This window comes from Schistocerca cancellata, chromosome 4 (assembly GCF_023864275.1).
Source record: "Schistocerca cancellata isolate TAMUIC-IGC-003103 chromosome 4, iqSchCanc2.1, whole genome shotgun sequence".
Classification (NCBI taxonomy): domain Eukaryota; kingdom Metazoa; phylum Arthropoda; class Insecta; order Orthoptera; family Acrididae; genus Schistocerca; species Schistocerca cancellata.
Window position 1 is genome coordinate 52,350,379 of NC_064629.1, and position 27,309 is coordinate 52,377,687.

Genomic DNA, 27,309 nt, shown 5'->3' on the forward strand with positions numbered 1-27,309 from the left:
TATGGTGCAGGAGAACAGTAGCACAGCCACTGACAATATTTTTATTCATTCTTCATTATTAGATGGACATTCTGTTAGTAAAAGGGTGGATGGCCTTTCAGACCATGATGCACAAATTTTAACACTAAAAGGCTTTTGTACTCGGACAAATGTACATATAATTACAAACTATGAAGAAAATATAATGCAATGGCAATATAGTTTTTTTAAACCTCATTAAGGAACAAAAGTGGCAGGATGTCTATAGTGCTGATAACATAGCACTTTCCTTAACAAATTTCTCATGCTCTTTGAGAATTGCTTTCCATTACAACGTTCTAAATGGGGTACTAGCAGTAAAAGGCAGACTGGGTGGCTGACTAGTGGGATAAGGATATCAAGTACAAAAAAGCAAGAATTATATCAAAATGTTAGAAGCAGTAACAATCAAGCTACAGTAGCCCATTACAAACAGTATTGTGAGGTGCTTAAATATGTTATAAGAAAAGCAATTAGTAAGTTCCATGCAAATAGAATAGCTAATTCACAGCATAAAATTAAAACCATATGGTCAGTTGTGAAAGAAGTGTCTGGTCAGCAGCACTAGGTCGACGATATAAAGTCAATTCATAGTAAAAATATTTCTGTTATTGGTAAATTAGATATATGAACAGTATTTAACAATCATTTTCTGGGCATTTCTGGTGAATTAAATAAAAATTTAATTTCTACACAGAATCATATAACTTTCTTGGCAAACGCCTTTACGAGATTGATGTCTGAAATACCCCTTGTGATACAGACAAGAGGGAGATTGAGTCAATAATTAAATCACTGAAGAGTAAGGACTCTCATGGTTATGATGGAGTGCCTAGCAGACTATTAAAGTACTGTGCCGCACATGTTAGCCCTGTATTTAGCCATATTTGTAATTTTTCCTTTAGGAATGGTCAGTTTCCTGGGCGATTAAAGTACTCGGTAGTAAAGCCACTTTATAAAAATGGAGAAAGGGATAATGTAGATAACTTTAGACCTATTTTTATGCCATCAGTGTTTGCTAAAGTTATTGAAAATGCTGTGTATGTAAGGATTATAGATCATTTTATATCACATGATTTGCTATCAAATGTACAGTTCAGCTTTACAAGTCATTTAACAACTGAAAACACATATTCTCTTTTCTCTGTAAGGTACTGGATGGATTAAACAAAAGGTTTCAAATGCTAGCCATATTTTTTGATTTAACTAAGGTGTTTTATTGTGTTGATCACAAAATTTTGCTCCAGAAGTTGGACCATTACGGTATTCGGGGAGTAGCTCACAACTGGTTCAGCTCTTATTTTAACAACAGACAGCAAAAGGTCTTTGTTCATAGTGTTGAGAATGGTTGTGATGTGGGGTCTGAGTGACGTAGGATCAAGTCGGGGGTGCCCCAGGGATCAGTGTTGGGGACACTCCTGTTCCTTATTTATATAAATGATAAGCCCTCTAGTATTACAGGTAAATCTAAAATATTTCTGTTTGCTGATGACACTAGCTTGGTAGTAAAGGATGTTGTGTGCAACATTGACTCAGTTTCAAAGAGGGCAGTTCATGACAAGTTCATGGGTTATAGAAAATAAACTAACGCTAAATCACAGTAAGACTCAGTTTTTACTGTTTCCAACACATAATTCAACAAAACCGATTTTTTAATTTTGCAGAATGGGCATATGATTAGTGAAACTGAACAGTTCAGATTTCTAGGCATTCACATGAAGGCCACATTCAGGAAAGACTTGTTGAAAGATTTAATGCTGCCATTTTTACTATTTGAACGGTATCTGAAGTAAGTGATCGTTTGACGTGCAAATTAGACTGCTTTGCTTATTTTCATTAACTTATGACATATGGTATTATATTTTGGGGTAACTCTTCCCATTCTAAAAGGATATTTTTGGCTCAGAAACAGGCAATTCAGGCAATAAGTGGTGTAAGTTCGTGAGCCTCTTGCCAACCCCTGTTCATTAGTCTGGGTATTATGACATTGGCCTCTCAATATACATATTCTTTGATGTCGTTTCTTGTTTACAACATCAGCTTATTCCCAAGACTTAGCAGCTTTCACTCAGTTGATAATCGGCAGAAATCCAATCTGTTTTTGGATCGCACTTCTGTAACTTTTGTGCAGAAAGGTGTGCAGTATACTGCTGCATCCATTTTCAATAAGCTACCACAAAAATTGAAAAACCTTAGAAGTAATCCATGTGCTTTCAAATCGAAACCGAAGAGTTTGCTCATGGGTCAGTCCTCCTATTCTGTTGAGTTCCTTGAAAAATTAAGCTGATTCTTATGTTACATTGCTGATTGTGCTTACTTAAACTTATGGCTTGACTTTTTTGGGTTCATTAAACATTTTATTTTGTTTGTTATTACTTTCATGTTGTAATTTCATGTATTGACATATTCCATGACCTCTGAGATTTGCTCCTCAATTTGGTCCTACAGAACTGGATGTCTAAATAAATAAATAAATAAAAAATGAGGATACAACATGAGACCCTGTACTGTTTTTTACATGAACACAGTCTACTCCCCTGAACAGTACATTGGAGCGAGCTAGTCAATGCACACCATTACAAACAATGATATCTGGTCTGAACAGCCACTAAGAGGCAAGTCCAGAATCTAACATACTAAATGCTTCTACCAATGAGCTTAGGTAGAAGGAAAGACAAAAAACAAAATCGTAAAACATGTGCCACCTTCAGCTCATTATCACCTAAAATCAAGGTCAGGTCAGTTGGTGAACCAGGTAAACTAGCTTGAACTGTCTTGTCACTATATGAAATACAGTCAAAATATGGTGAACTGTAATCAGCACACCACATGCATCATAAACAGGCAGTTCTTCATGTCTCTCAAGAAAGCCATGGGTCAGGGAGCTCTGTTCTATTCAAAGTCATATTAAAGTGATGTATTCGTACTCATGGTCTAGGGGGTAGCATCTTTGATTCATAATCAAAAGTCTTTGGTCCTGCATTTGAATCCCGCTGATGCTTAAATTCTGATTAATAATCAGCATTGGCAGCATAAGAAGTCACTCTCATTCTGCCAATGGCCTTGTCAAAGACGGCAGAGGAGCGGACAGAGATTCAGGGCACTCACTTGTCCTAGGGTTGGAAACTGCCCCTAAAGGCAGAAAAATCAGCTATGATCAACAGCATGAGGATGCAAAATTCAATAGAAACCACTGCATTAAAGACACGTAATGTGTATACACAGGACATGTGGCCTGCAATTGAAAAAGTGTCATGATGATCTCTCCATTGGCAAAAAATTCTGGAACAGTCCCCCATTCGGATCTTCGGGGCGGGGGGAGGGGGAGGGGGAGGGGGGGGCTGCCAAGGTGGAGGTTACGTGTCGGGGCATGGAATGTCAGAAGCTTGAATGTGGTAGGGAAACTAGAAAATCTGAAAAGGGAAATGCAAAGGCTCAATCTAGGTATAGTAGGGATCAGTGAAGTGAAATGGAAAGATAACAAGGATTTCTGGTCAGATGAGTATAGAGTAACATCAACAGCAGCAGAAATTGGTATAATGGGAATAGGATTCGTTATGAATAGGAAGATAGGGCAAAGAGTGTGTTTCTATGAACAGTCCAGTGACAGGGTTGTTCTTATCAGAATCAACAGCAAACCAACACCGACAGCGACAGTTCAGGTATACACGCTGACATCGCAAGCTGAAGATTATGAGATAGAGAAAGTGTATGAGAATATTGAAAGCATAATACAGTATGTAAAGGGGGATGAAAATCTAATAGTCATGGGGGACTGGAATGCAATCATAGGGGAAGAAGTAGAAGAAAAGGTTACAGGAGAATATGGGCTTGGGACAAGGGATGAGAGAGGAGAAAGACTAACTGAGTTCTGCAACAAATTTCAGCCAGTAATAGTGAATACCCTGTTCAAGAGTCACAACAGGAGGAGGTATACTTGGAAAAGGCCGGGTGATATGGGAAGATTTCAGTTAGATTACATCATGGTCAGACAGAGATTCTGAAATTGGATACTGGATTGTAAGGTGTACCCAGGAGCAGATATTAGTAGTCATGAAGAGTAGGTTGAAGTTTAAGACATTAGTCAGGAAGAACCAATACGCAAAGAAGTGGGATACAGAAGTACTAAGGAATGACGAGATAGAGTTGAAGTTCTCTAAGGCTATAGATACAGCAATAAGGAATAGCTCAGTAGGCAGCTGAATGGACTTCTCTAAAAATGGCCATCACAGAAGTTGTGAAGGAAAATGTAGGTACATAGAAGGTAACAGTGAAGAAACCATGGGTAACAGAAGCAATACTTCAATTGATCGATGATAGAAGGAAGTACAAAAATGTTCCGGGAAACTCAGGAATACAGAAATACAAGTCGCTGAGGTATGAAATAAATAGGAAGTGCAGGGAAGCTAAGATGAAATGGCTGGAGGAAAAATGTGAAGACATCGGAAAAGAAATGATTGTCGGAAGGACATACTCAGCATACAGGAAAGTCAAAACAACCTTCAGTGACAGTAAAAGCAAGGGTCATAACATTAAGAGTGCAACGGGAATTCCACTGTTAAATGGCGAGGAGAGAGAGCGGATAGGTGGGAAGATTACATTCAAAGCCTCTATGAGGGGGAAGATTTGTCTGATGTGATAGAGGAAGAAACAGGAGTCGATTTAGAAGAGATAGTGGATTCAGTATGAGATTAAGAATTTAAAAGAGCTTTGGAGGACTTAAGATCAAATCTGGCAGAAGAAATAGGTAACATTCCATCAGAATTTCTAAAATCATTGGGGGAAGTGGCAATAAAATGACTATTGACGTTGGTGTGTAGAATGTGTGACTCTGGTGACATACCATCTGACTTTCGGAAAAGCATCATCTGCACAATTCTGAAGACGGCAAGAGCTGACAAGTGCAAGAATTATCGCACAATCAGCTTTACAGCTGATGCATCCAAGTTGCTTACAAGAATAATATACAGAAGAATGGAAAAGAAAATTGAGGATGCACTAGATGACGATCAGCATGGCTTTAGGAAAGGTAAAGGCAGGAGAGAGGCAATTCTGACATTGAGGTTAATAATGGAAGGAAGACAAAAAAATCAAGACATGTTCATAGGATTTGTCGACCTGGAATAAGCATTCGACAGTGTAAAATGGTGCAAGATGTTTCAAATTCTGAAAAAAGCAGGGTAAGCTATAGGGAGAGACGGGCCATATACAATACGTACAACAGCCAAGAGGAAATAATAAGAGTGGACAACCAAGTACGAAGTGCTCATATTAAAAAGGGTGTAAGACAAGGATGTAGCCTTTCACCCCTGCTGTTTAATCTGTTCATCGAGGAAGCAGTGATTGAAATAAAAGAAAGGTTCAGGAGTGGAATTAAAATTCAAGGTGAAAGGATATCAATGATACGATTCACTGATGACATTGCTATCCTGAGTGAAAGTGAAGAAGAATTACATGATTTGCTGAACAGAATGAACAGTCTAATGAGTACAGAGTATGGACTGAGAGTAAACCGAGGAAATACGAAGGTAATGAGAAGTAGTAGATATGAGAACAGCGAGAAACTTAACATCAGGATTGATGGTCATGAAGTAGATGAAGTTAAATAATTCTGCTACCTGGGCAGCAAAATAACCAATGATGGACAGAGCAAGGAGGACATCAAAAGCAGACTGGCAATGGCAAAAAGGGCATTCCAGGCCAAGAGAAGTCTACTAACATCAAATATAGCCTGCCCGGTTAGCCATGCAGTCTAACGCACTGCTTTCTGGGTGGGAAGGCACAAATCCGCCCCGCGGGTTAGTGATGAGGTCCGGTGTGCTGGCCAGTCTGTGGATGGTTTTTAAGGCGGTTTTGCATATGGCTCGGCAAATGCAGGCTGGTTCCCCTTATACCACCTCAGTTACACTATGTTGGTGACTGCGGTGCAAATACTTTCTCCACATACGTGTACACCATAATTGCTCTACCATGCAAACATTGGGGTTACACTCGTCTGGTGTAAGACGTTCCCGGGGGAAAGAGGGGGGGAGGGGGTTTTCCACTGGGGGCCGAACCACACAATAACCCTGAGTTCGGTGTGGGGCAGCAGTGGGGTGAGTGGACTGCTGTAGCCTGTTGTGTACCACTGCGGGCTATGGCAGGGATTAAGTCTCCCTGGCATCTCTAGGTCCCCAGTTCCATACAATACAATATCAAATATCGGCCTCAGTCTGAGGAAGAATTTTCTGAGAATGTATGTCTGGAGTACAGCATTGTATGGTAGTGAAACATGGACTGTGGGAAAACTGGAACAGAACAGAATTGAAGCATTTGAGATGTGGTGCTACAGAAGAATGTTGAAAATTAGTTGGACTGATAAGGTAAGGAATGAGGAGGTTCTTGCAGAATCGGAGAGGAAAGGAATATGTGAAACACATTGATAAAGAGAAGGGACAGTATGACAGGATATCTCTTAAGACATGAGGGAACGACTTCAATGGTACTAGAGGGAGCTGTAGAGGTAAAAACTGTAGAGGAAGACAAAGACTGGAATACATCCATCAAATAATTTAGGATGTAGGTTGCAAGTGCTACTCTGAGATGAAGAGGTTAGCACAGGAGAGGAAGTCGTGGTGGGCCACATCAAACCAGCCAGAAGACTGATGGAGAAATAAATAAATTAAACAGACTGCATCACTTGCAACTGGCTGAAAAGAGGTGCGCCATGGCCACACAGTCTCTTATCGATCACAACTTATTTTCTGGCATGATCAGCAACTCTTTCTCCCAAAGATGCATGACAGGCCATCACAGCAACGACAATGCAGGGCACAGAGTCAGTTATGTTGTAAAGGGTACATGCCTCCTTGGTCGTGGTGTCGGCCATCTCATTCCCACAGATATCCGTGTGTCCTGGTACCCAGCAGAATGAGACCTCCTTCCTCTGTCTTTTCAAAGTGCAGAATGGCATCATGGATGTTCTGGACAGTTCTATCTGCTGGATACATAGGCCAGATTGTCTGCAGCACACTAAGTGAGTCAGAGCATATGATGAATTTGGATCCACATTCACATTTCATCTGATCCACAGCATTAAAAACCACATAGAATTCAGTGTCAACGATAGTAGACAGAGGCAAGAAAAATGACAGACAACATCCCCCTCCTTGGACCCATCAGTGCATATCATGGTAGAGTCCTAGTACTCATTTAAAATGGTAATAAATTTATTCTTAGTAACGTAGTCTGGAGTGAACAATTTGTTGCACTCTGTCAAACCTAAAATTATTCTAGGTTTCAATAACAACCAGGGTGGAGGTTTGCACCAACCCTCCCTCTGTATGTTTGGCGGACACACTCCCAGACCCAATAAAAGCTGCTTTGCCCATATACCGACCGGTTTCGTCCCTTGTGGATGGTTGCAACAGAGTCATTCTAAAGATTCACAGATATTAATAGCTCCAGGGAAAGCCAACAAAGTCAGAAATGACTGGAGCTTGAGCGTATGTTTAACCACAAGGAAGTGCTGTTGAGCAGCTAATGGCAGCTCCTCTGCCTCTGCACAAAAGCTCGGTATAGAGCTCATCCTATAGTCTCCTGTGGGCAATCTGATGCCCTTGTGGTGTACAGAGTCCAGCATCTTTAAATACATTGGTCATGCCCAGCCATAGACCGTACAACCATAATCATGACGTGATTGCACGAAATCCTTAAAGAACTGCAGTAAACAGGATCTATCTGCACCCCAGTTCTTACCATTCAAGCACTTCATGATATACAGAGCTTTAAGGGTTCTTGTTTTGAACTCTTTGAGATGTGGCAGCCAAGTAAGTTTGCTATCAAATAAGATACCTAAAAACCACACCATCTACTTAAAATGTATAACAGTATCCCACAGCCTTAGTTCTGGAGGTGTAAAAAGAGAACAATTACATTTAAAATCAATACAAACCGTTTTCTCTAGGAAGAAATTAAAACCTGTCTGAGCAAACTATTCTTCCAGTCACGTAAGTATCAACTGTAACTGATGAGAGGAAGATATGAGACTAGAAGTGGAACAGAAAATGGAAAAATCATATCAACTTGAAGCTGCCTTATGGTAAGTTTATTTTTTTAAAAGTGGCTTACGTAAAGAAACTCACTCACTATCCTCCACTTTCCTCACATGAAGAAACCATTTACATTATGAGACAGGCATTTCCAGAATTACGAGGTGTTTTTTTAAGGTGAAATGTTTCCTAAACAGCCAAAATATAGTACTCTGCAAGTTTTCGTAAGGGCTGACAGAAACAGCACTTTAAACGCATTTAGTTCCCATAAATCTCAGATTTTTCCAATTCAGGTATTGTGTTTCCCGCAATGATAACAGCAGTCTGTTAGTGTATGGTGGGTGGTAAAGTGATTCAGGTCAATTGGTAAACATAGTTGTATGGTTGATTAAATGTTTTCTGTACACTTTCTTTTCGTCAGCTGGCATTTATGACACCATTATAACCAACATTGCTGAAGTGTGGTTAAACTACTTACTGACAGCCTTATATACAAAACAGAGTTAAGTATTTAACACATACTGCAACACCTACAGGTTAAATCCAGCTGCTTTCTCCAGCTCAATACTTACTTTTTTTCTGGACATACAATTTCTGGCAATAATTCTCTATGTGTACACTATAAATTCAGTAATGAAATTAACAGTGTGACAACAGAACTGAAGTCAAGTTAGATTTCCATAATTTCTTGGTGGGAAATATGAGTTTCCCTGATCTGTACTGATCTAGTCCATTTCATGTCTTTTCTTCCTTTTTCTTCGATTTATCATTCTGACAAGCCTTAAAAAACTTTTTTTTTAGTGAAGAAGGAGAATACCTACTTTTAAAGCCAACTGTTACCCTTCACTTAAAAATGGGGCTACTTCAGCCAGTGTACACAATTTTACACATTTAAGAACTTTGTCGTAATCTCTTACTGTCCATGCAGACTTTCTTTTGAAAGTGTCAGCAACACACCAACTTCAATGAATTTTTAACTGCTACTGTGAAACAAAAGCTGGCTGACAGAGGCAAAGATGAAAATGCATGGGACTGATTTAAAACCTTCATGAAGATAACTAGTATCCTTGCCTCAGTGTGTGCACCAAAGTTGTTGGACCACTTGCTCTTGGCAAATATGAGTGGCAGTCACAGTTTTAATTACCACCTCAAAAATTTTTTACTTGCAAGTACATATCTGCAGTCCTGATATAAACTGAAATCTCTGTGCCACAGTACAACAGCATGTCACAAGAGCAACAAAAACAAAATGATACAGCCCATTGAGAAAACGAAGCAACACACAACAATTCATTTTCTCATGCTGAGGGGGTCGAAGTGTACAGCAACAATGCATCAACATGACACTATGGGTGTTATAGGCCCTTCAAGTGTAGTCAAGTAAATCTGAATGATGATGAATGGAGTGGCACACTATTTCTCTGCAAAGAACCAGGACTCTTAATAGAAGTGGGTGCCCTGGTACTCCAAGACTGCCATACCACAATTGAGGTGACAGTGAAAAAAGTCAAGATCAGTTGTGGCTCAATTTTTAACATATCGCACAACATTTTGAACAAAATAGAGGTCACCACCAACTGGGTTCCACCAGTGTTCACACAGGTTCAAGAAAGTCCTCCAAATTGAGGCAGCAGCAGAAATGTTGCAGCTGTGTCAGACCAATCCCTGTTACCTTTTTAGCTCAGTGCTGGATGCATCACTATGACTCCTAGACAAAGGAGAAGTCGAAATCTGGATTGACCAGTGCCAAGAAAGACCATGACCCAATCATTATCAGACAAGTAAGATAACGAGAGTGCGTTTTTTTTTTTTTTTTGTATTTTTTGCGGGGGAGGGGTAGCTGTCATGAAAAAGCATTACAGGAGAGCTATCTACGGGGATGGTTTTTACTCCATGAAGACATGCCTACTGATTCTGTACGGTACACAGACTAAGATACTGTTTCTTTGGGCTATTGAATTTTGCCTCATCTGTGAGGGAGTTTTTTCACTTTCCTCAGATGAATAAAACATGAGGCAGTAATTTCTAGAATTATGAGGTAATTTTCTATGTAAACTGTTTCATGAACAGCCAAAATGCAGTCTTCCACAACTGTGGTCTCCACTAAATAATCTGTTGATGGGAAAACTCTGTTACATTGAGTGCTGATATGTAGAGGACTATCACCACTACCACCATGTTTCCCAGCTGCAATTTGATTTTTTAAGGTAATAATTGAAAATTTATGATCCATAGGTTGCACCAGTACTGTCTATCAGATGTAATTTAATCTAGAACAAAACCACTGAGCAACTTACTATTGTCTTGAACCTATCTTTTAATCAAAGTTTTCTTTTAACTACAGAAAACAAAGTACCATGAGTATTATTTCTGCAACACCAGATTCTTAAATCTTCCATGTTGCTATAGGCTTTATGAGTATTAGATCACGAGACAATAGTACACTTAAACATGTTTAGTAATATCTGTGAACAAATTTAAAATACAAAAGCTAAATACCTCCAACAAGTTCTGCCCCTCTCTCTCTCTCTCTCTCTCTCTTTTCCAAAATATATCATATCCAAAGCATGTTGTGCATACCTGGGTGAAAGTGGAATATTATGTTTATAATGTCTTGATCTCCCCATGTTATCTTCAGTTTGTATTCTTTATATATTGGTACAACATAGTCTGTCCACCGGAAAGTGCGCATCCTGGTAAGATTCATTAACATAACACCAGAGTTGACTCCTATGCAGACAAAAAATACATGTGTAATAAATTTTCAGCCTTCTAAGCAATCACTGAGCAGCAATCAATAATACTGTAGCAAACGGGATAATGAAAATATACTGCAACTGAGAAGGAGCTTGTTAACAATAATTACAAACAAAATATTTTAAAATATTTTCAGGCTGACAGGAGACCCGCATGGAATCTATGTACAGCTAAGAACTGAAATATTTAGTGCTGGCTTGTAAGATAAGTCTTTGACGCTAGTCCTTAACAAAGAAAATGACAATAGTCAGAAATACCAATGGCAGCATACCAAGCTGACACTAAGGTAAGACAACAATAGTGATATGTTCAGTACTCCCAAGTTTTATAGTTACTTGTGATTAAATTTATTGATATATACTCTTGCATAGCATAGTATCAACGAAGTTTCTGTTATCATTACAACAATGATCATATGACAAAACAATGCCATAACATGTGAATACAAATCAGTATTGCTGATTAAATGTGTAAATTTCACAGTTTATTTAGTGTTATCAACACAACCTCCCTGAAACTAAAAGATGATTAACTTCATGACAATGAAGTACTGAAGAATGAAGTGCTTATTATGATAAATGTTCTTTAGTAAATGTACTTTTTGTGACAGAAGTGCTTCCAATAAAATGAAGCGAGATGAGAAAGTATTACGACACTGCAATCTGAAATGTTTGTGCACTTTAATGACTACAAAGCGATACATGTCAATCTTTTCATACAGTTCAAGTCTCTTTATATGACCCTCTCTTACTTGTTAGTTTTTTCTTCACACCATTCAAGAAAGTCAGTGCATTGCATAGTAATATTCCATGAAACATATTTTATTGTTGCTGTAGTGTAATATTAATTTTCACAACTGGTAAATAATGGGAAAAAAATGATTAGATCTTTTCACATATTCTACAGATTTTTGTAGTTCAGCACTGATGCAATGTACGTCAACTACCATACAACCAAGAAATTATATTACGGGACTTTACGGTTTAGATGACCCACATCTAAAACAGAGTAGACTTCAAGTCAGAATGACTGCAGTACCATTTTCCACCTTTGGTCACTAATTTTCAATGTCAATACTTTTGGGAACTGATTATGGTTTCTTTGTCAATAACAGGATTCTCCCAGTGTTTCACTTTTTGTAATTTTGTCACATGAAATTTCTTATAAAATATTAGTAGGACAACAGACTAGTAAAATGAAATAAACATATTTGCAGCGTTTTATTATTAAAGATTTAAATCAACTTTGCACCCAGTATAAATTCCTTACAAAGTTGGCACTCTTCGGATAATTTTCACTGTAAATTTAATTGATATAACTTCTCGAAAAACAATGTCTGTTTAGCTATCCGTGTTTGTTTCAAGAGAATGACATAATGTGTGTGTTTCTGTATGCCACACAGTAAGTATTAGAGTACACAAACCTTAACACACAGCAGTTGTAATGACAGCCTAATTTTGAGATGACATCTTCTTAAGCAAGTAGCAAAGCGATGACTGTGTTGAACATTAATGAAAGGTTAACCGTATGATAGGCTACATCTCTATGCATTTTTCTGTCTTTCAGGGGTTTATTTTCATCATTCTCTACTCAATTTGCACATTGATACTATTAAAAACATATTACACTAAAATAGAAAGACTCATGGGTATCACTAGGTAACTTTTAAAAACTACCTACACTATCACAATGTCATTTATTATCGATTCTACAGTTCCAATTTCAGCAGTTCTCTTACTGATAGACATTAATTTCCCACTCAGCTGGATATAAAATTTATTTATTGAAAGTGGCATTTCTTATACTTTTGGAATAAATTTTTAATTATTGGTATCTGCTGCTTACTTTGTTTCATCATTTGTTATGTTATAAAGGTGTGTGTGTGTTTGTGTGTGTGTGTGTGTGTGTGTGTGTGTGTTTTTCTCCACATGCCATTTTGGGGAACATGAAATCCCTCTCAGATCATTGCTCACATTGTCCTATCAGGTGGAATGCAATGTCGGATGTTGTGATGTTGTGCTGAAAGCTGAACCTTACTCACCAGTTTAGTAGGCTGCCAGTCTCGTGCGACACTGAAGTGTTGGGGCAAATTCTGTGCTGGACCGGAATTGTATTGGTAGACCCCTGGGTTACCTGTTACTTCTGGCTGATGTGCTGACTTCAGTAACGGATGCTGGATTTCATTATCTTCAGCTACAGATTGGTGATCTTCTCATAAGGCGGCGAGTGTAACACCAACACTAGGATACTCACACACAAGATGTTACTATATCATAACCACAGAATAGAGTCTGAATGATACGAACACAATCCTACTGATTGAGTGCTCTTCAATAGTGGGGGTGGAGTATTCATGTCATCAAGGAGAGGCTCCACTCTACGATGTCATTCATAGTGACCTTATCGGCTTTGCTTCTCAACTCGTTAGTGGTCTTCAGTTCCACTATATTTGCTTAATTAATTTGTTACTGTGTCTTTACTGCTTAGTCAAAACCCTGCAAAGCAACGCTGCAACCTTACTAGTGTCTCTTACATAATGTTACGAATGCAGTCCGGTCTGCATTCTTCTAATGATTTTTTGCTGGGCTTGCTCACAGTCTTGTTCAAGAGTGTTGAGGTTCCTGTCTTCCTGCCTGAGTAACAGTGTTGAAATGTTTACGATTCCCAGCTGGCGGCTGTTGATACTTCGATGTGACTGAGTAATGTCAGCTGTTCGCATTTACAAAATTTTACTCTTCCGTTTCTTTAATAATTTGTAGTGTAACATTACCCTCCACTTGAATAAAATTTAGGCTGAATTTTACCTCTTTCTATCTGCTTGGTTAACTATCTTACATACTGATTACTCTGAACTGTTTGTTCCTTTAGAACATCTTACCCAAGGAAAATATTTTTCTAGCTTGCTGTTTTTACCTTTTACTCTAAACACTCTTACTTACTAGGATGAATCCATTCCACAGTAATGTCATGGATGGTTGTTCCCTTTCCACGATTTATGCTCTTTATGAGACAAAAGTAGACTGCATTAATAAAAACTAATATCACCATAACACTTGGAGATCATTTGGTAACCTATACTGCTTACGATGCAGTGGTGCATGACTACCCGATGGAATACAGTGATGTGCTACAAGCGTGGCTGGTAAAGGACATTTTGAACTGAACAAACCTCTGTACTGAACTAATGATGACTCCATGACTGATCAGTTGCATTCATTCCGAAATCATCCAGGCTTACTGGCACCATAATCTGGCCATTTATTTCACTAGCATGTGCTATACTTCTTCGTATCAAACAATGCTGTTCATCCAAAATGTCATTACTCAACAGAGGTCCTATTAAACATAATGCTTGTTGTGGAACATTGACATCTATCTTAACCCAAATTACTTTCTTGTACCTGCTGGTAGTTAGTCATACGAAACAACTTTTAATGTAAAATGAAACAATATGGTGATAGAGACCTTCTGAAGTCTCATACACCTGTGATGTATAAATGTAGATTGAAGTGACAAATTAAACTTTGTAGCAACAACAGGATTTGGACCCAGGACTCAAGCTCAGTACGCACATGTGCTAACCACTAAACCACCCTGGCACAGAGGTTGGCATATCTGCCCAGTGAGCAGGAGACGTGGGTTTGAATCCAGGACCTGGTATAAATTTTCATTTGTCACTTCAGTCTGCATATAAACTTTTAATGTACTTGCACATAGTTTAGTTGGTACTGCCTTAGCGATAGTGTACCTTGTGATACAGAAACATCTGCAACTGTTGCACCCATCAAAAATGAATCCCCGTCGAGTTCAACAGTTCAGTGCAAAAGGTTGATTCTAGCATGGTGCCTAAGCAATGAGTCTACTTCAAATATTGCAGAAAGTCCCTGCCCCACAGTTGGAAACACTTCCATTTGCTCCTGAAACCATGTGGTTCCTAACTAAATTTAAGCTGTGTTGTCCTCACTGAATCTATTTTTTTACCCCTATTGAGCACAATCTGTATCTTGGTATTTTCAGTCTCCACTTGTCCATAAGATCCAGGTTCACAACTGATGTTTGTGCCCCAGTATCTACTAAAAACTTACACTTCCTTTTATTTATCCACATTATCAACAACAATCCGTCTCTGCAGATATTTCTACAGTACTGCGATTTACTGGGAATGTTTCCCAATGGAAGGAACATTCTCCATTGGTGTTTAACTGTTTCTTTTTCGCACTGCACTTTCCCTGTTTTCTAAATTCACAATTCCAAACCTTATGCTCAAACTGTTGGCAATTATAGAATTGTGGTTGGAAACCCTGCATCTTAATGCCCCTGCTGCCCACAACCATAACATTCTATACCAGATCTGAATATCTTCCATTCAGTATGCATCATAACTGCACTATCCACTTCTTGCAAATTCATAGCAATATAAGCCTAATTCCTCAGGGTCTCCCACTCACACTCATCATGAAAAATTTGGGTAGACCCATCTGAGAAACATGTCCAGTGTTGTATTTTCTGCTTCTGAGCAAGACTCTGCATGCACCTGGCTTGTGCGTCAGCTCTTAAGTCTGTGCATCAATTTTGCATATTCTGTCAGAAAATAATGTCACTGTTTCATTCATCTTCTGTCTTAAACTATTTAGTTTCTCCCTAAAAACCTGTGTACTGTTCAGTTTTCTATACACCTGATGCAAACCCTCTGCTAAGTCACTGAATGTGGGCAACATATTAAGCACTTCATGATACAAGATATAGGTTTTTAGCCTGACCCATGATACGTAACTTGGCCATCCACGAGCAGGTTTCATCTGACCAGCTACTTAATGTGGCTAACACATCATCTAAAAACAGAGTAATGTCCTCTGTCGTTTTCCTGGAGAGAAGGGGGTTATGAGATTTATGTCTAAAGGATCACCAGATGAAGGGGTGAACATTTACTACAGTTTTAACTTCGATCAAACCTGATTATAGTTGCTGTTCTGTCAATAAAGCTTGTAATTGCTGACTTAGTTGTACATTAAGTGTGTTCTGTAGTTCATTATCCTCTAACAATTTGGAAACTTATTCTATATGATCCCTTTTTAGTACTAACTGTCTGTGTCTGTGACATTTTTATGCAATTTACCTTTCTCTGTTTCATATGAATCAAACTAGTATTACTTCTGACACTAACTCAATTGTCACAAATGCAAAAACAAAATAATCACATCTAATTCCTACACCTAATCATTAACCAATGACAATCTGAACAATTTTCTACCATGTGACTGTATTTTCTACATGTAGTACATATTGCTGGAACAAATGTATCAAATGGCGCACTATGTCCTGTTAAGTTTTACAAAGTCCTGGAACAAAATACCCTTGCTAAATATTACCCTTTAACTGCAACAAATCTGCCATTTCTCTCTGTCTATACAAGGTATCTTCAAGGTCTAAGTCTTAACCTGGACATAGCAAAGAATATATTTCCTTCTTTTGAGAACACACAACAATGTCTTCTCCTTAACCCACCCTCTGTGACTTGCTGCTGGTATTGCCCTACAACACTTACTGACACAGGGCTGAAGCACTTCCGAAACCAATTTGTTATGGTTGCCGACTGCCAGGCTGGAAAGCCCTACAAGTTTTGTCAGGGTGCGACAAAGGACCTGCATGGCATTGTTACATGCAATGAAACAGTATTCAAGATTATTTCATTTATTACTCAGAATACAAATCATTGCCACGACTTGTGCAATGGCCGAAGGCTATGTAATCCAGAGAGGAATCTGCTGAATCCACCAATGGACTCTAGATTGCCAAGGATGCTGCTCCAGCTCACAATGGAACTCTACAACACCCTTGTGCGGTGGTTTGCTGTCCGCTGCCCTGTCAATAGCCCTGCAGGGGCGGTGACCACCATGGTGTGTGTGTGTGTGTGTGTGTGTGTGTGTGTGTGTGTGTGAGAGAGAGAGAGAGAGAGAGAGAGAGAGAGAGAGAGAGAGAGAGAGAGAGATATCAGTGGTGGCTGCTGTGCTGACTTCAGTACTGAGTGCTAGAATTTCATTATTCATGGCTATGAATTACTGACCTTCTCATAAGGTAGCAAGCGTATGACCAACATTAGAACACTCTCATACAAGATGTTACCATACCATAATCGGAAAATAGGGTGCAAACAACATGAATGCCATTGATCCTACTTACTGAGTGGTCTAGGCTAGTGGGAATGGAGTATTTATGTCACTGAGGACAGGCTCTGCTCTACGATGTCATCCATAATGACCAAATCATTTCTGCTGTTCTAGAGTTGTCAACGATGTTCAGATCTGCTACGTATGCATAACAAATTTATTACTGAGCCTTTACTGCTTAGTTAAACCCCTGCTAGGTAACATTTTGAAGGTAGTCCACTCTGCACTTTTCTAACGATTTTCTGCTTAGCTCATTTGCAGTCTCACTGAAGAATGTCGAAGTTGCTACCTCTGTGACCAAGTAACAGTGTTAAAATGTTAACTCTTCTCGGATTGCACAGCTTTCGAAACTTCACCATTATTTTGTAATGGTGGCTGTTTGCACTTAGTAAATTTTACTCTCCCATTTCCTTACTAATTTTTTGTGCAACACTTCACTGACCTCCCTACCTGAGCAATAATGGAAATTGTCTAGTTAACCATGTCTAACAATTGATTCACACAGTATTCTTTAGAGTTCAGCATTACTAATCAGTTATTTTTATGCTTACAAGTGTGACGCTCCTGGTGCAAGTATTAAATTTCATCTTTAGAGTAACCCAACTGCACAATGGAATTGACTGTACGCAACTCCATTGACAAACCTAATTTGTGGAGCCACCTACAATCAGGCTTCATTTCAACTCTGTTTACTTCGAAGACTCATTCTTCACAAGAAACATGTTTATATACGATGCCTGCACTTATACACCCTGAGATGCATAACCTGACATTCAATGTATTGTATCCCCAAGACTTTTGCCTACGAACTGCATGAACCAGTCAGACGCATGATGATATAAATTACTTGTTAATAGTAAACAAAGTTTACAGAAGATTCATATAAACAGTTCCCTGGAAATACAGATTATGAGATATCACTAGAGAATTATCAAAGGCATATGAGCAACCCAAACTAACATACCTAGTTTTCCATAATATGGATGCCTGGCAAATCTGTTGTACCAGCCAGTATTTGGATCTTCATGTTCAGGAGTTAAAGCTGCTATCTGAGATGAATTCATAAGTTCAAAGTGTCTCCACACATCCTCTAATGGTCCAAGAAATAAGGTATCTGTATCCACATACAAAACAGCATCAATGTGGCTCAGAACTGTCTGTAAATAATAAATGGAAACATTATGTATCATGCTGACATCATTTGATTGAGTATTATAGTTATCTGCAGTTACTCACAGGCAGAAATAATCTTTGAGCTGCACAAGGTTTGAATAAACGTCTCCACTCACTAGTATCTCCCTTCAGGGGGAATGTGATATGGTGTAATTCATATGAAAATGAGTTATTTACCAGATTTTGCCATTCATTGAGCTGGAACAATACAGAACAGGTATTATTTAAAAAGTTTGCAATGTGATATCAAGACTCAAAAAGAAAATAAGGAAGTATGAATATAACCTGTCATTCAGAATGATATTTTCACGTCGCAGAGGAGTGCACCAACATAAAACTTCCTCGCAGATTAGAACTGTGTGCTGGACTGAGACTAGTTGTGATTTGTGCTTGGGTAACTCAGTTGGCAGAGCACTTGGCTGCCAATGGCTAAGGTTCCAAGTTTGAGTCTCAGTTTGCCACACAGTTTTAATCTACCAGGAAGTTTCATATCAGCACACACTCCACTGCAGAGTGAAAATTTCATTCTGTAAAAATTCCCCCAGGCTGTGGCTAAGCCATGTCTCCATAATATCCTTTCTTCCAGGAGTGCTAGTCTTGCAAGTTCCACAGAAGAGTTTCTGTGAGTTTGGAGGTTAGGAGATGAGGTGCTTATGGAGGCAAAGCTGTGAGAATGGGTCATGAGTTGAGCTTGGGTAGCTGAGTCAGTAGAGCATTTGCCTGTCAAAGGCGAAGGTCCCGAGTTTGTCTTGGCCTGGTACACAATTTTAATCTGACAAGAAGTTTCATAATTGCCCTTAATACATTTTACTGTTACTAAAATGATGAGGCATCTGAAAGAATCGTGGACTCAGCAAGTAACTGAAAAATGGTATAATGTAAGGCAGAAAGAGGCTGTTATAGTACTGTTCAGTTCTTCTATTGGTATGACCTTAGAAAGAAAAGGAGGGGCAGCCCAGATTCAGTGTACGCATCTCACACATGTGAAAGCTCGTCAAACTGAGATCTTACTCGTCAAAGTATATCTTCTTTTCTAATGACAAGGGTTATTTGGCAAGTAAGGTCTGATCAGTTGTGAAATGGAAACCACAGTGAAATTAAAAAATGTTTTATTCAGAACAGTTAGCTACAAACTCCAGCTACTTCTCCACATAGTCGCCACACCAAGACATATGTTATAGTGTTGCACCAACTTTCCAATACGCTCCTCATACAAGACAGCCATCTGTGCTTCCTGCCAATTCTGTACACTGGTCTGCAGCTCATTTGCTGCAGCAAAATGTTGTTTGTTGCCTTCATTGCCCCTGCAGTGTGCGGCCAAAAATTGTCACTTAAAATGAAATGTATGACAGTTACATTATGTAGGGTTGCACAAAATCAGGCAAAATATCTCAGCAGGCACACACCATTGGCGGAAGATACTATTATCTAGGCACCTTTATGTGCTCACTGTGTACTCAGAACTGAAAAGAGCAACATGGTGTTATTGACAGGCATGCTAGAGACATGCCCAACACATCTGTACAAAGCTTCATTGGATTTTCATTGTGGTTTCCATTTTGTGATCAATCAGACATTACTTTTCGAATAAACCTCATATTTTGGCAACAGGTGTACACTGCAACCAGTTAAAACCTACAACCCAACTCCAGAAATCTTTGTCCTCTCCAATTCTTTCCACCAGCCTATTCTTCAATAATTCTGGCTTCCTTTCTCTATCCAACTATCGCAACCCAGTCATGTACAGCTATTAGGTTCAGATTCTTTTCACATGTTTTATCAATTCCTCTGTTTCCTTATATATCTATTTCAGAATCACCAAATTTTCGCTGTAGAGGATGGCATATTTGTGTCATGTGTTATCTTTCTTTCCTTTTTTTAAAAAAAATTCAAATGGCTCTGAGCATTACGCACTATGGGACTTAACATCTGAGATCATCAGTTCCCTAGACTTAGAACTACTTAAACCTAACCAACCTAAGGACATCACACACATCCAGGGCCGAGGCAGGATTTGAACCCGCGACCGTAGCAGCAGCGCAGTTCCGGACTGAAGCGCATAGAACTGCTCAGACACAGCGGCCGGCTGTTTCCTCCAAAGCATTACTCATTATTGTCAACAAAAGTCACATCATTTGCTGATGTTATTTTCAGTAGTGAATTCTTGCCTCAAAAACAAGTCTTAATTCTCTTTCAATTTCAGCTCAGTAATCTCTCTTACATAAAATTCGGTCTATCTAACTCTCCCTTTAGAGTTTCCTATTACTCTGTAATATTCAACCATTGTATGCTCAAATTCATAAATGACTGTGTTCATCCTCTTCACAATGATCCCTTACCGGGCAGTTCTCAACCACAAAACTGAACAGGGGAAAAGTTTAAATCTAAACCATGTCTTTGGCTGAGACCTGTCACAGACTGAGCTGTAAAAAATAGAGTGATACAGAAAAAGTGCTACCTTCTAAGCCCAAATGAAACAGCAGATAGGAAATTTGGAATCCATGATTATTTATTTCAACTTCATTTACTTAACTTTGTCACATTTAGTATGTAACAAGTCTCAAATTTATTATCAAAGCTTAGTTTCAAGAGAATAGTGATAACTTGGATATTTTTGTAGCTGGATCAGCTTCCAGTCTCTGGTATAAGCCTTGGCTTTTGGTTAGTAGATTAATGGCAAGTCCATGAAGCTGGTGACTCAGAAGTGATAATCTCTTGCCGTTGGGTGAGTAACCAGTTGGTGGCTAGGTGGAAGCCCTGTCCTTGAGGAAAGGTACTGTAAATAAGGGTGATGATGTCCAAATAAGTGGCTCTGGACCATATGGCCCTAACTATCAGAAAAAAATGGCTCTGATGCCTAGCTCCAAGTCCTCCATCACATGTCCCCTTGTACAGAGTTTATGTGGACAAAGTCCCCCTTGCTGGATAGTCCCCCTTGCTGTCCTTTGGACTGGTTTGGTTTGGTTTGGTAGGAGGTGGAGGTCAGCAAGATCTGAATTTAATTGAGAGCCACAGGCTTCCTCCAATAACCATGGCACATTATGTGTTAGCAGGTATGAAATATGCAGATCCCAAGATAAGAAACACTTTTCATGCAAAAATATAGATAATAAAAGCCATGCTCAACAAAAAATAATAGTATTCAGTATTCAGTTTATTCACCATCGACCAATTACAGTGGAATAGGTCTGAACATTAAATATACAATTAACAATATCTTTACAGTAAAGTTTTTACATTTTAATTCCACTTCTTTTAGGAATATTCTTATATACTAATGTCAGTGATTATTTCAAAATATTCTGTTATCTTATAAAATGGGTGTTTGAGTAACCAGTCATAAATCTTACGTTTGAAAATATTACTGGCCAGTGACCAAGCAGATGCTGAAAGTTTATTGAAGAGTTTTAAACTCATTTTTTTTTGTGAGAGTTTGCAGTCTTTGTGAGTCTGTGTCTTGGTATGTCTAAGTCCAGTTTGCCTCTGGTGTTGTGGGGATGTATGTTCTCTCTGGTCTCAAAGTCATTTAAGTTGCTTTTGACATAAAGCAATGCTGTGTAGATGTATGGATTCACAACAGTTAATATCATGTGCTTGATAAAGAGGGGGCAGCAGTGTTCCTTAGGCTTAACTTTGCTCATTATTCTGATTACTTTCGTTTGAATTCTCAGAATTTCACTGACAAAGCAAGAATGTCCACATAAAAATACGCCATAGGAAATGTGTGATTGACACAGGCCAAAATATACCACCTTTAGATACTCATCAGTGACTACACCTGTCAGTCTCCAGATGAGATAACACACTCTTGCTATTCTCTTGCAGATATGGCTAATATGTTCCTCCCAGTTTAATTTTGAATCAACATGGAATCCTAACAATTTTACTGATTTCCTTTCAACAGCTGTAGTTAAACTCAGAATTAGTTCTTGTGTTTTATCAGTATTACATAGGAGTTCATTAGAAGAAAACCAATTCATTACTAGTTCTAGTTTTTCCAGCGTTGTCTGGTGCAGTTCTGTTGTGTCATGGTGTGTATTGAGCAGTGTTGTGTTATCTGCATAACACACAATTGAATTTGCTCCTTCACAGTAAGGTAAGTCATAAATTGCAATGATGAACAGAAAAGGACCTAGGACCGAGCCCTGAGGCACTCCAGTCTGAACTTCCTTCAGCAAGGAGCATCTATTTTTAATTAATACAAACTGTCTCCTGTTACTTAAGTATGATTAGATTACATCTAAAGACGGTTTGAGTATGCCATAAAATTCCAGTTTTGCAAGTAGGGTGTTAAATGGTACGCAGTTGAAGGCTTTGCTAAGATCACAATGTATAACTGATACTAGATCCTTCTTTTCAAATGCAGTTAACACCTGGTTAACAACTTCAGTGACAGGAGTAGTGGTATTTTTACCATGTTGATATGCAAACTGTCTGTTGGAGAGGAGCTCATGCTTTTCAAAACAGTTATTTAGTTGGCTGTACATTAGATATTCAAAAACTTTAGAGAAAATTGGGACAATAAAAACTGGTCAATAGTTTTGGGGCAGATGCTTATCTCCCTTTTTAAAGACTGGTATCACTTCAGCAGTTTTGAGTGCATCTTGGAAAACTCCCGATTCTAAACACACATTAAAAATGAAAGAAAAAGGTTGAAAGATAAAGTGTATTATTTTTTTTCATTACATACAGGGCTATTACAAATAATTGAAGCGATTTCATAAATTCACTGTAGCTCCATTCATTGACATATGGTCACGACACACTACAGATACGTAGAAAAACTCATAAAGTTTTGTTCGGCTGAAGCCGCACTTCAGGTTTCTGCCGTCAGAGCGCTCGAGAGCGCAGTGAGACAAAATGGCGACAGGAGCCAAGAAAGCGTATGTCATGCTTGAAATGCACTCACATCAGTCAGTCATAAAAGTGCAACGACAGTTCAGGACGAAGTTCAACAAAGATCCACCAACTGCTAACTCCATTCGGCGATGGTATGCGCAGTTTAAAGCTTCTGGACGCCTCTGTAAGGGGAAATCAATGGGACGCCTGCAGTGAGCGAAGAAACGGTTGAACGCGTGCGGGCAAGTTTCACGCGTAGCCCGCGGAAAATTGGCTCATGCCAGAACTGGAGAACGACAGCGCCGACTTCATCTTTCAACAGGATGGTGCTCCACCGCACTTCCGTCATGATGTTCGGCATTTCTTAAACAGGAGATTGGAAAACCGATGGATCGGTCGTGGTGGAGATCATGATCAGCAATTCATGTCATGGCCTCCATGCTCTCCCGACTTAACCCCATGCGATTTCTTTCTGTGGGGTTATGTGAAAGATTCAATGTTTAAACCTCCTCTACCAAGAAACGTGCCAGAACTGCGAGCTCGCATCAACGATGCTTTCGAACTCATTGATGGGGACATGCTGCGCCGAGTGTGGGAGGAACTTGATTATCGGCTTGATGTCTGCCGAATCACTCAAGTGGCACATATCGAACTTTTGTGAATGCCAAAAAAAACTTTTTGAGTTTTTGTATGTGTGTGCAAAGCATTTTGAAAATATCTCAAATAATAAAGTTATTGTAGAGCTGTGAAATCGCTTCAATCATTTGTAATAACCCTGTAGTTAGAGAACCAATAACAGTCCATACTTTTGGAGTTGGTGAACTTTGCCATAGCTATTACAATATCCTCTGGGGTGACAACATTCCAGTGGAAAGTATGCCTCCTATGGGGCACAGCACCAAGATGATCTAGTGCACAAGAGCCATTTTGCTTGATTTTGTTTTTCAGCTCACCCACTGAGGTTAGGAAGTAATTATTTACTTCTTCTGGACCAGCATTGCATCTTGTGTGAGGGTTTGTGAATTATATTGGTTGATGATGTCCCATGCTGATTTACATTTGTTGGGAGCACTTTCAATGTAATGTTCACATGCATGTTTTTTGGCCAAGGACAGTTTGTCTTTGTAGGTATATATATATATATATATATTTTTTTTTTAATTTCAGATAAGCTCTATAAGAAGTATTATCTAGCTCAGGTCCTTGTTTAAAAGAAATTTCTATGTATTCTGTACAGACTGAGCATCTCCTCCCTAGTGAGAGCTAGCTCATCTGTATACCCTTTTGGCTGTTTGTTTTTCTGTTTATGATTAGGACTACTTTTGACTAATGGTGAGCAGGAGTACCATAACTTTCAAATATTTTCAGGAAGTTGTTAAACACCATTTCACCAGAACCCTTCCCAGGTTGTGTGTTGTATACAAAGTCCGAGTTAATATCAGATAATCTGTCAATAAATAAATTAATATATTCATCTTTCTGCCCTCTTATCCACGTAGCATTAGACTTGATTCTGACTGATGTGTCTGATTTAGGCAACTGATCACAGCAGAATGTTAAAACCAACAGTTCATGATCAGCTATGGCTCCACTGGCAAGTCTGATGTCATACATATCTCTAGAAAAATGTACTATAATATTATCTAAGCACGCATTATCCCGTATTGGTGTGTAATTTGTACATTGTAAATTTAGTGATCTTTAAGACATTAAAAATGTTCTGGTAACATGTTCATCACTGTTGGCCATTTCGATGTTGAAATTGCTAAAGATAATTAGTTTTGTTTTAGATTTTAGTGTTGTTGTTGCTGTTGTTGTTGCTGTTGTCTTCAGTCCTGAGACTGGTTTGATGCAGCTCTCCGTGCTACTCTATCCTGTGCAAGCTGCTTCATCTCCCAGTACCTACTGCAACCTACATCCTTCTGAATCTGTTTAGTGTATTCATCTCTTGGTCTCCCTCTACGATTTTTACCCTCCACGCTGCCCTCCAATACTAAATTGGTGATTCCTTGATGCCTCAGAATATGCCCTACCAATTGATCCCTTCTTCTAGTCAAGTTGTGCCACAAACTTCTCTTCTCCCCAATCCTATTCAACACCTCCTCATTAGTTATGTGATCTACCCATCTAATCTTCAGCATTCTTCCGTAGCACCACATTTCGAAATCTTCTATTCTCTTCTTGTCTAAACCATTTATCGTCCATGTTTCACTTCCATACATGGCTACACTCCATACAAATACTTTCAGAAACGACTTCCTGACACTTAAACCTACACTCGATGTTAACAAATTTCTCTTCTTCAAAAACGCTTTCCTTCCCATTGCCAGTCTACATTTTATATCCTCTCTACTTTGACCATCATCAGTTACTTTGCTCCCCAAATAGCAAAACTCCCTTACTACTTTGGTAAGTGTCTTATTTCCTAATCTAATTCACTCAGCATCACCCGACTTAATTCGACTACATTCCATTATCCTCGTTTTGCTTTTGTTGATGTTCATCTTATATCCCCCTTTCAAGACACTGTCCATTCCGTTCAACTGTTCTTCGAAGTCCTTTGCTGTCTCTGACAGAATTACAATGTCATCGGCAAACCTCGTTTATATTTCTTCTCCATGGACTTTAATACCTACTCTGAATTTTTCTTTTGTTTTGTTCACTGTTTGCTCAATATACAGATTGAATAACATTGGGGAGAGGCTACAACCCTGTCTCACTCCCTTCCCAACCACTACTTCCCTCTCATGTCCCTCGACTCTTATAGCTGCCATTTGGTTTCTATACAAATTGTAAATAGCCTTTCGCTCCCTGTATTTTACCCCTGCCACCTTCAGAATTTGAAAGAGAGTATTCCAGTCAACATTGTCAAAAGCTTTCTCTAAGTCTACAAATGCTAGAAACATAGGTTTGCCTTTCCTTAATCTAGCTTCCAAGATAAGTCGTAGTGTCAGTATTGCCTCACGTGTTCCAATATTTCTACGGAATCCAAACTGATCTTCCCCTAGGTCGGCTTCTACTAGTTTTTCCATTCGTCTGTAAAGAATTCACATTAGTATTTTGCAGCCGTGACTTATTGAACTGATAGTTCGGTAATTTTCACATCTGTCAACACCTGCTTTCTTTGGGATTGGAATTATTATATTCTTCTTGAAGTCTGATGGTATTTCGCCTGTCTGATACATCTTGCTCACCATATGGTAGAGTTTTTTCAGGACTGGCTCTCCCAAGGCCGTCAGTAGTTCCAATGGAATGTTGTCTACTCCCGGGGCCTTGTTTCGACTCAGGTCTTTCAGTGCTCTGTCAAACTCTTCATGCAGTATCGTATCTCCCATTTCATCTTCATCTACATCCTCTTCCATTTCCATAATATTGTCCTCAAGAACATCGCCCCTGTATAGACCCTCTATATACTCCTTCCACCTTTCTGCTTTCTCTTCTTTGCTTAAACTGGGTTTCCATCTGAGCTCTTGATATTCATACAAGTGGTTCTCTTTTCTCCAAAGGTCTCTTTAATTTTCCTGTAGGCAGTATCTATCTTACCCCTAGTGAGATAAGCCTCTACATCCTTACATTTATCCTCTAGCCATCCCTGCTTAGCCATTTTGCACTTCCTGTCGATCTCATTTTTGAGACGTTTGTATTCCTTTTTGCCTGCTTCATTTACTGCATTTTTATATTTTCTCCTTTCATCAATTAAATTCAATATTTCTTCTGTTGCACAAGGATTTCTACTAGCCCTTGTCTTTTTACCTACTTGATCCTCTGCTGCCTTCACTAATTCATCCCTCAAAGCTACCCATTCTTCTTCTACTGTATTTCTTTCCCCCATTCCTGTCAACTGTTCCCTTATGCTCTCCCTGAAACTCTGTACAACCTCTGGTTCTTTCAGTTTATCCAGGTCCCATCTCCTTAAATTCCGACCTTTTTGCAGTTTCTTCAGTTTTAACCTACAGTTATAACCAATAGATTGTGGTCAGAGTCCACATCTGCCCCTGGAAATGTCTTACAATTTAAAACCTGGTTCCTAAATCTCTGTCTTACTATTATATAATCTATCTGAAATCTGTCAGCATCGCCAGGCTTCTTCCATGTATACAACCTTCTTTTATGATTCTTGAACCAAGTGTTAGCTATGATTAAGTTGTGCTCTGCGCAAAATTCTACCAGGCGGCTTCCTCTTTCATTTCTTAGCCCAAATCCATATTCACCTACTACGTTTCCTTCTCTCCCTTTTCCTACTTGTGATGACTGGGTGTTGTGTGATGTCCTTAGGTTAGTTAGGTTTAAGTAGTTCTAAGTTCTAGGGGACTGATGACCATAGC

General features: G+C 39.0%; 1 protein-coding gene across 2 annotated transcripts in view; it reads right to left on the reverse strand.

Moving 5' to 3' along the window:
* The window catches only part of LOC126185153 (glucoside xylosyltransferase 1), a 172,996-nt gene that overhangs the window by 41,980 nt on the left and 103,707 nt on the right, over positions 1-27,309 (reverse strand). For both annotated transcript variants that reach the window (XM_049928001.1, XM_049928002.1), the window contains exons 3-5: positions 18,209-18,343; positions 17,937-18,129; positions 10,629-10,778 (exon numbers count right to left, since the gene is read on the reverse strand). In XM_049928001.1, coding sequence (XP_049783958.1) covers positions 10,629-10,778; positions 17,937-18,129; positions 18,209-18,343 — 478 coding nt within the window. The remainder of the gene's footprint in view (positions 1-10,628; positions 10,779-17,936; positions 18,130-18,208; positions 18,344-27,309) is intronic.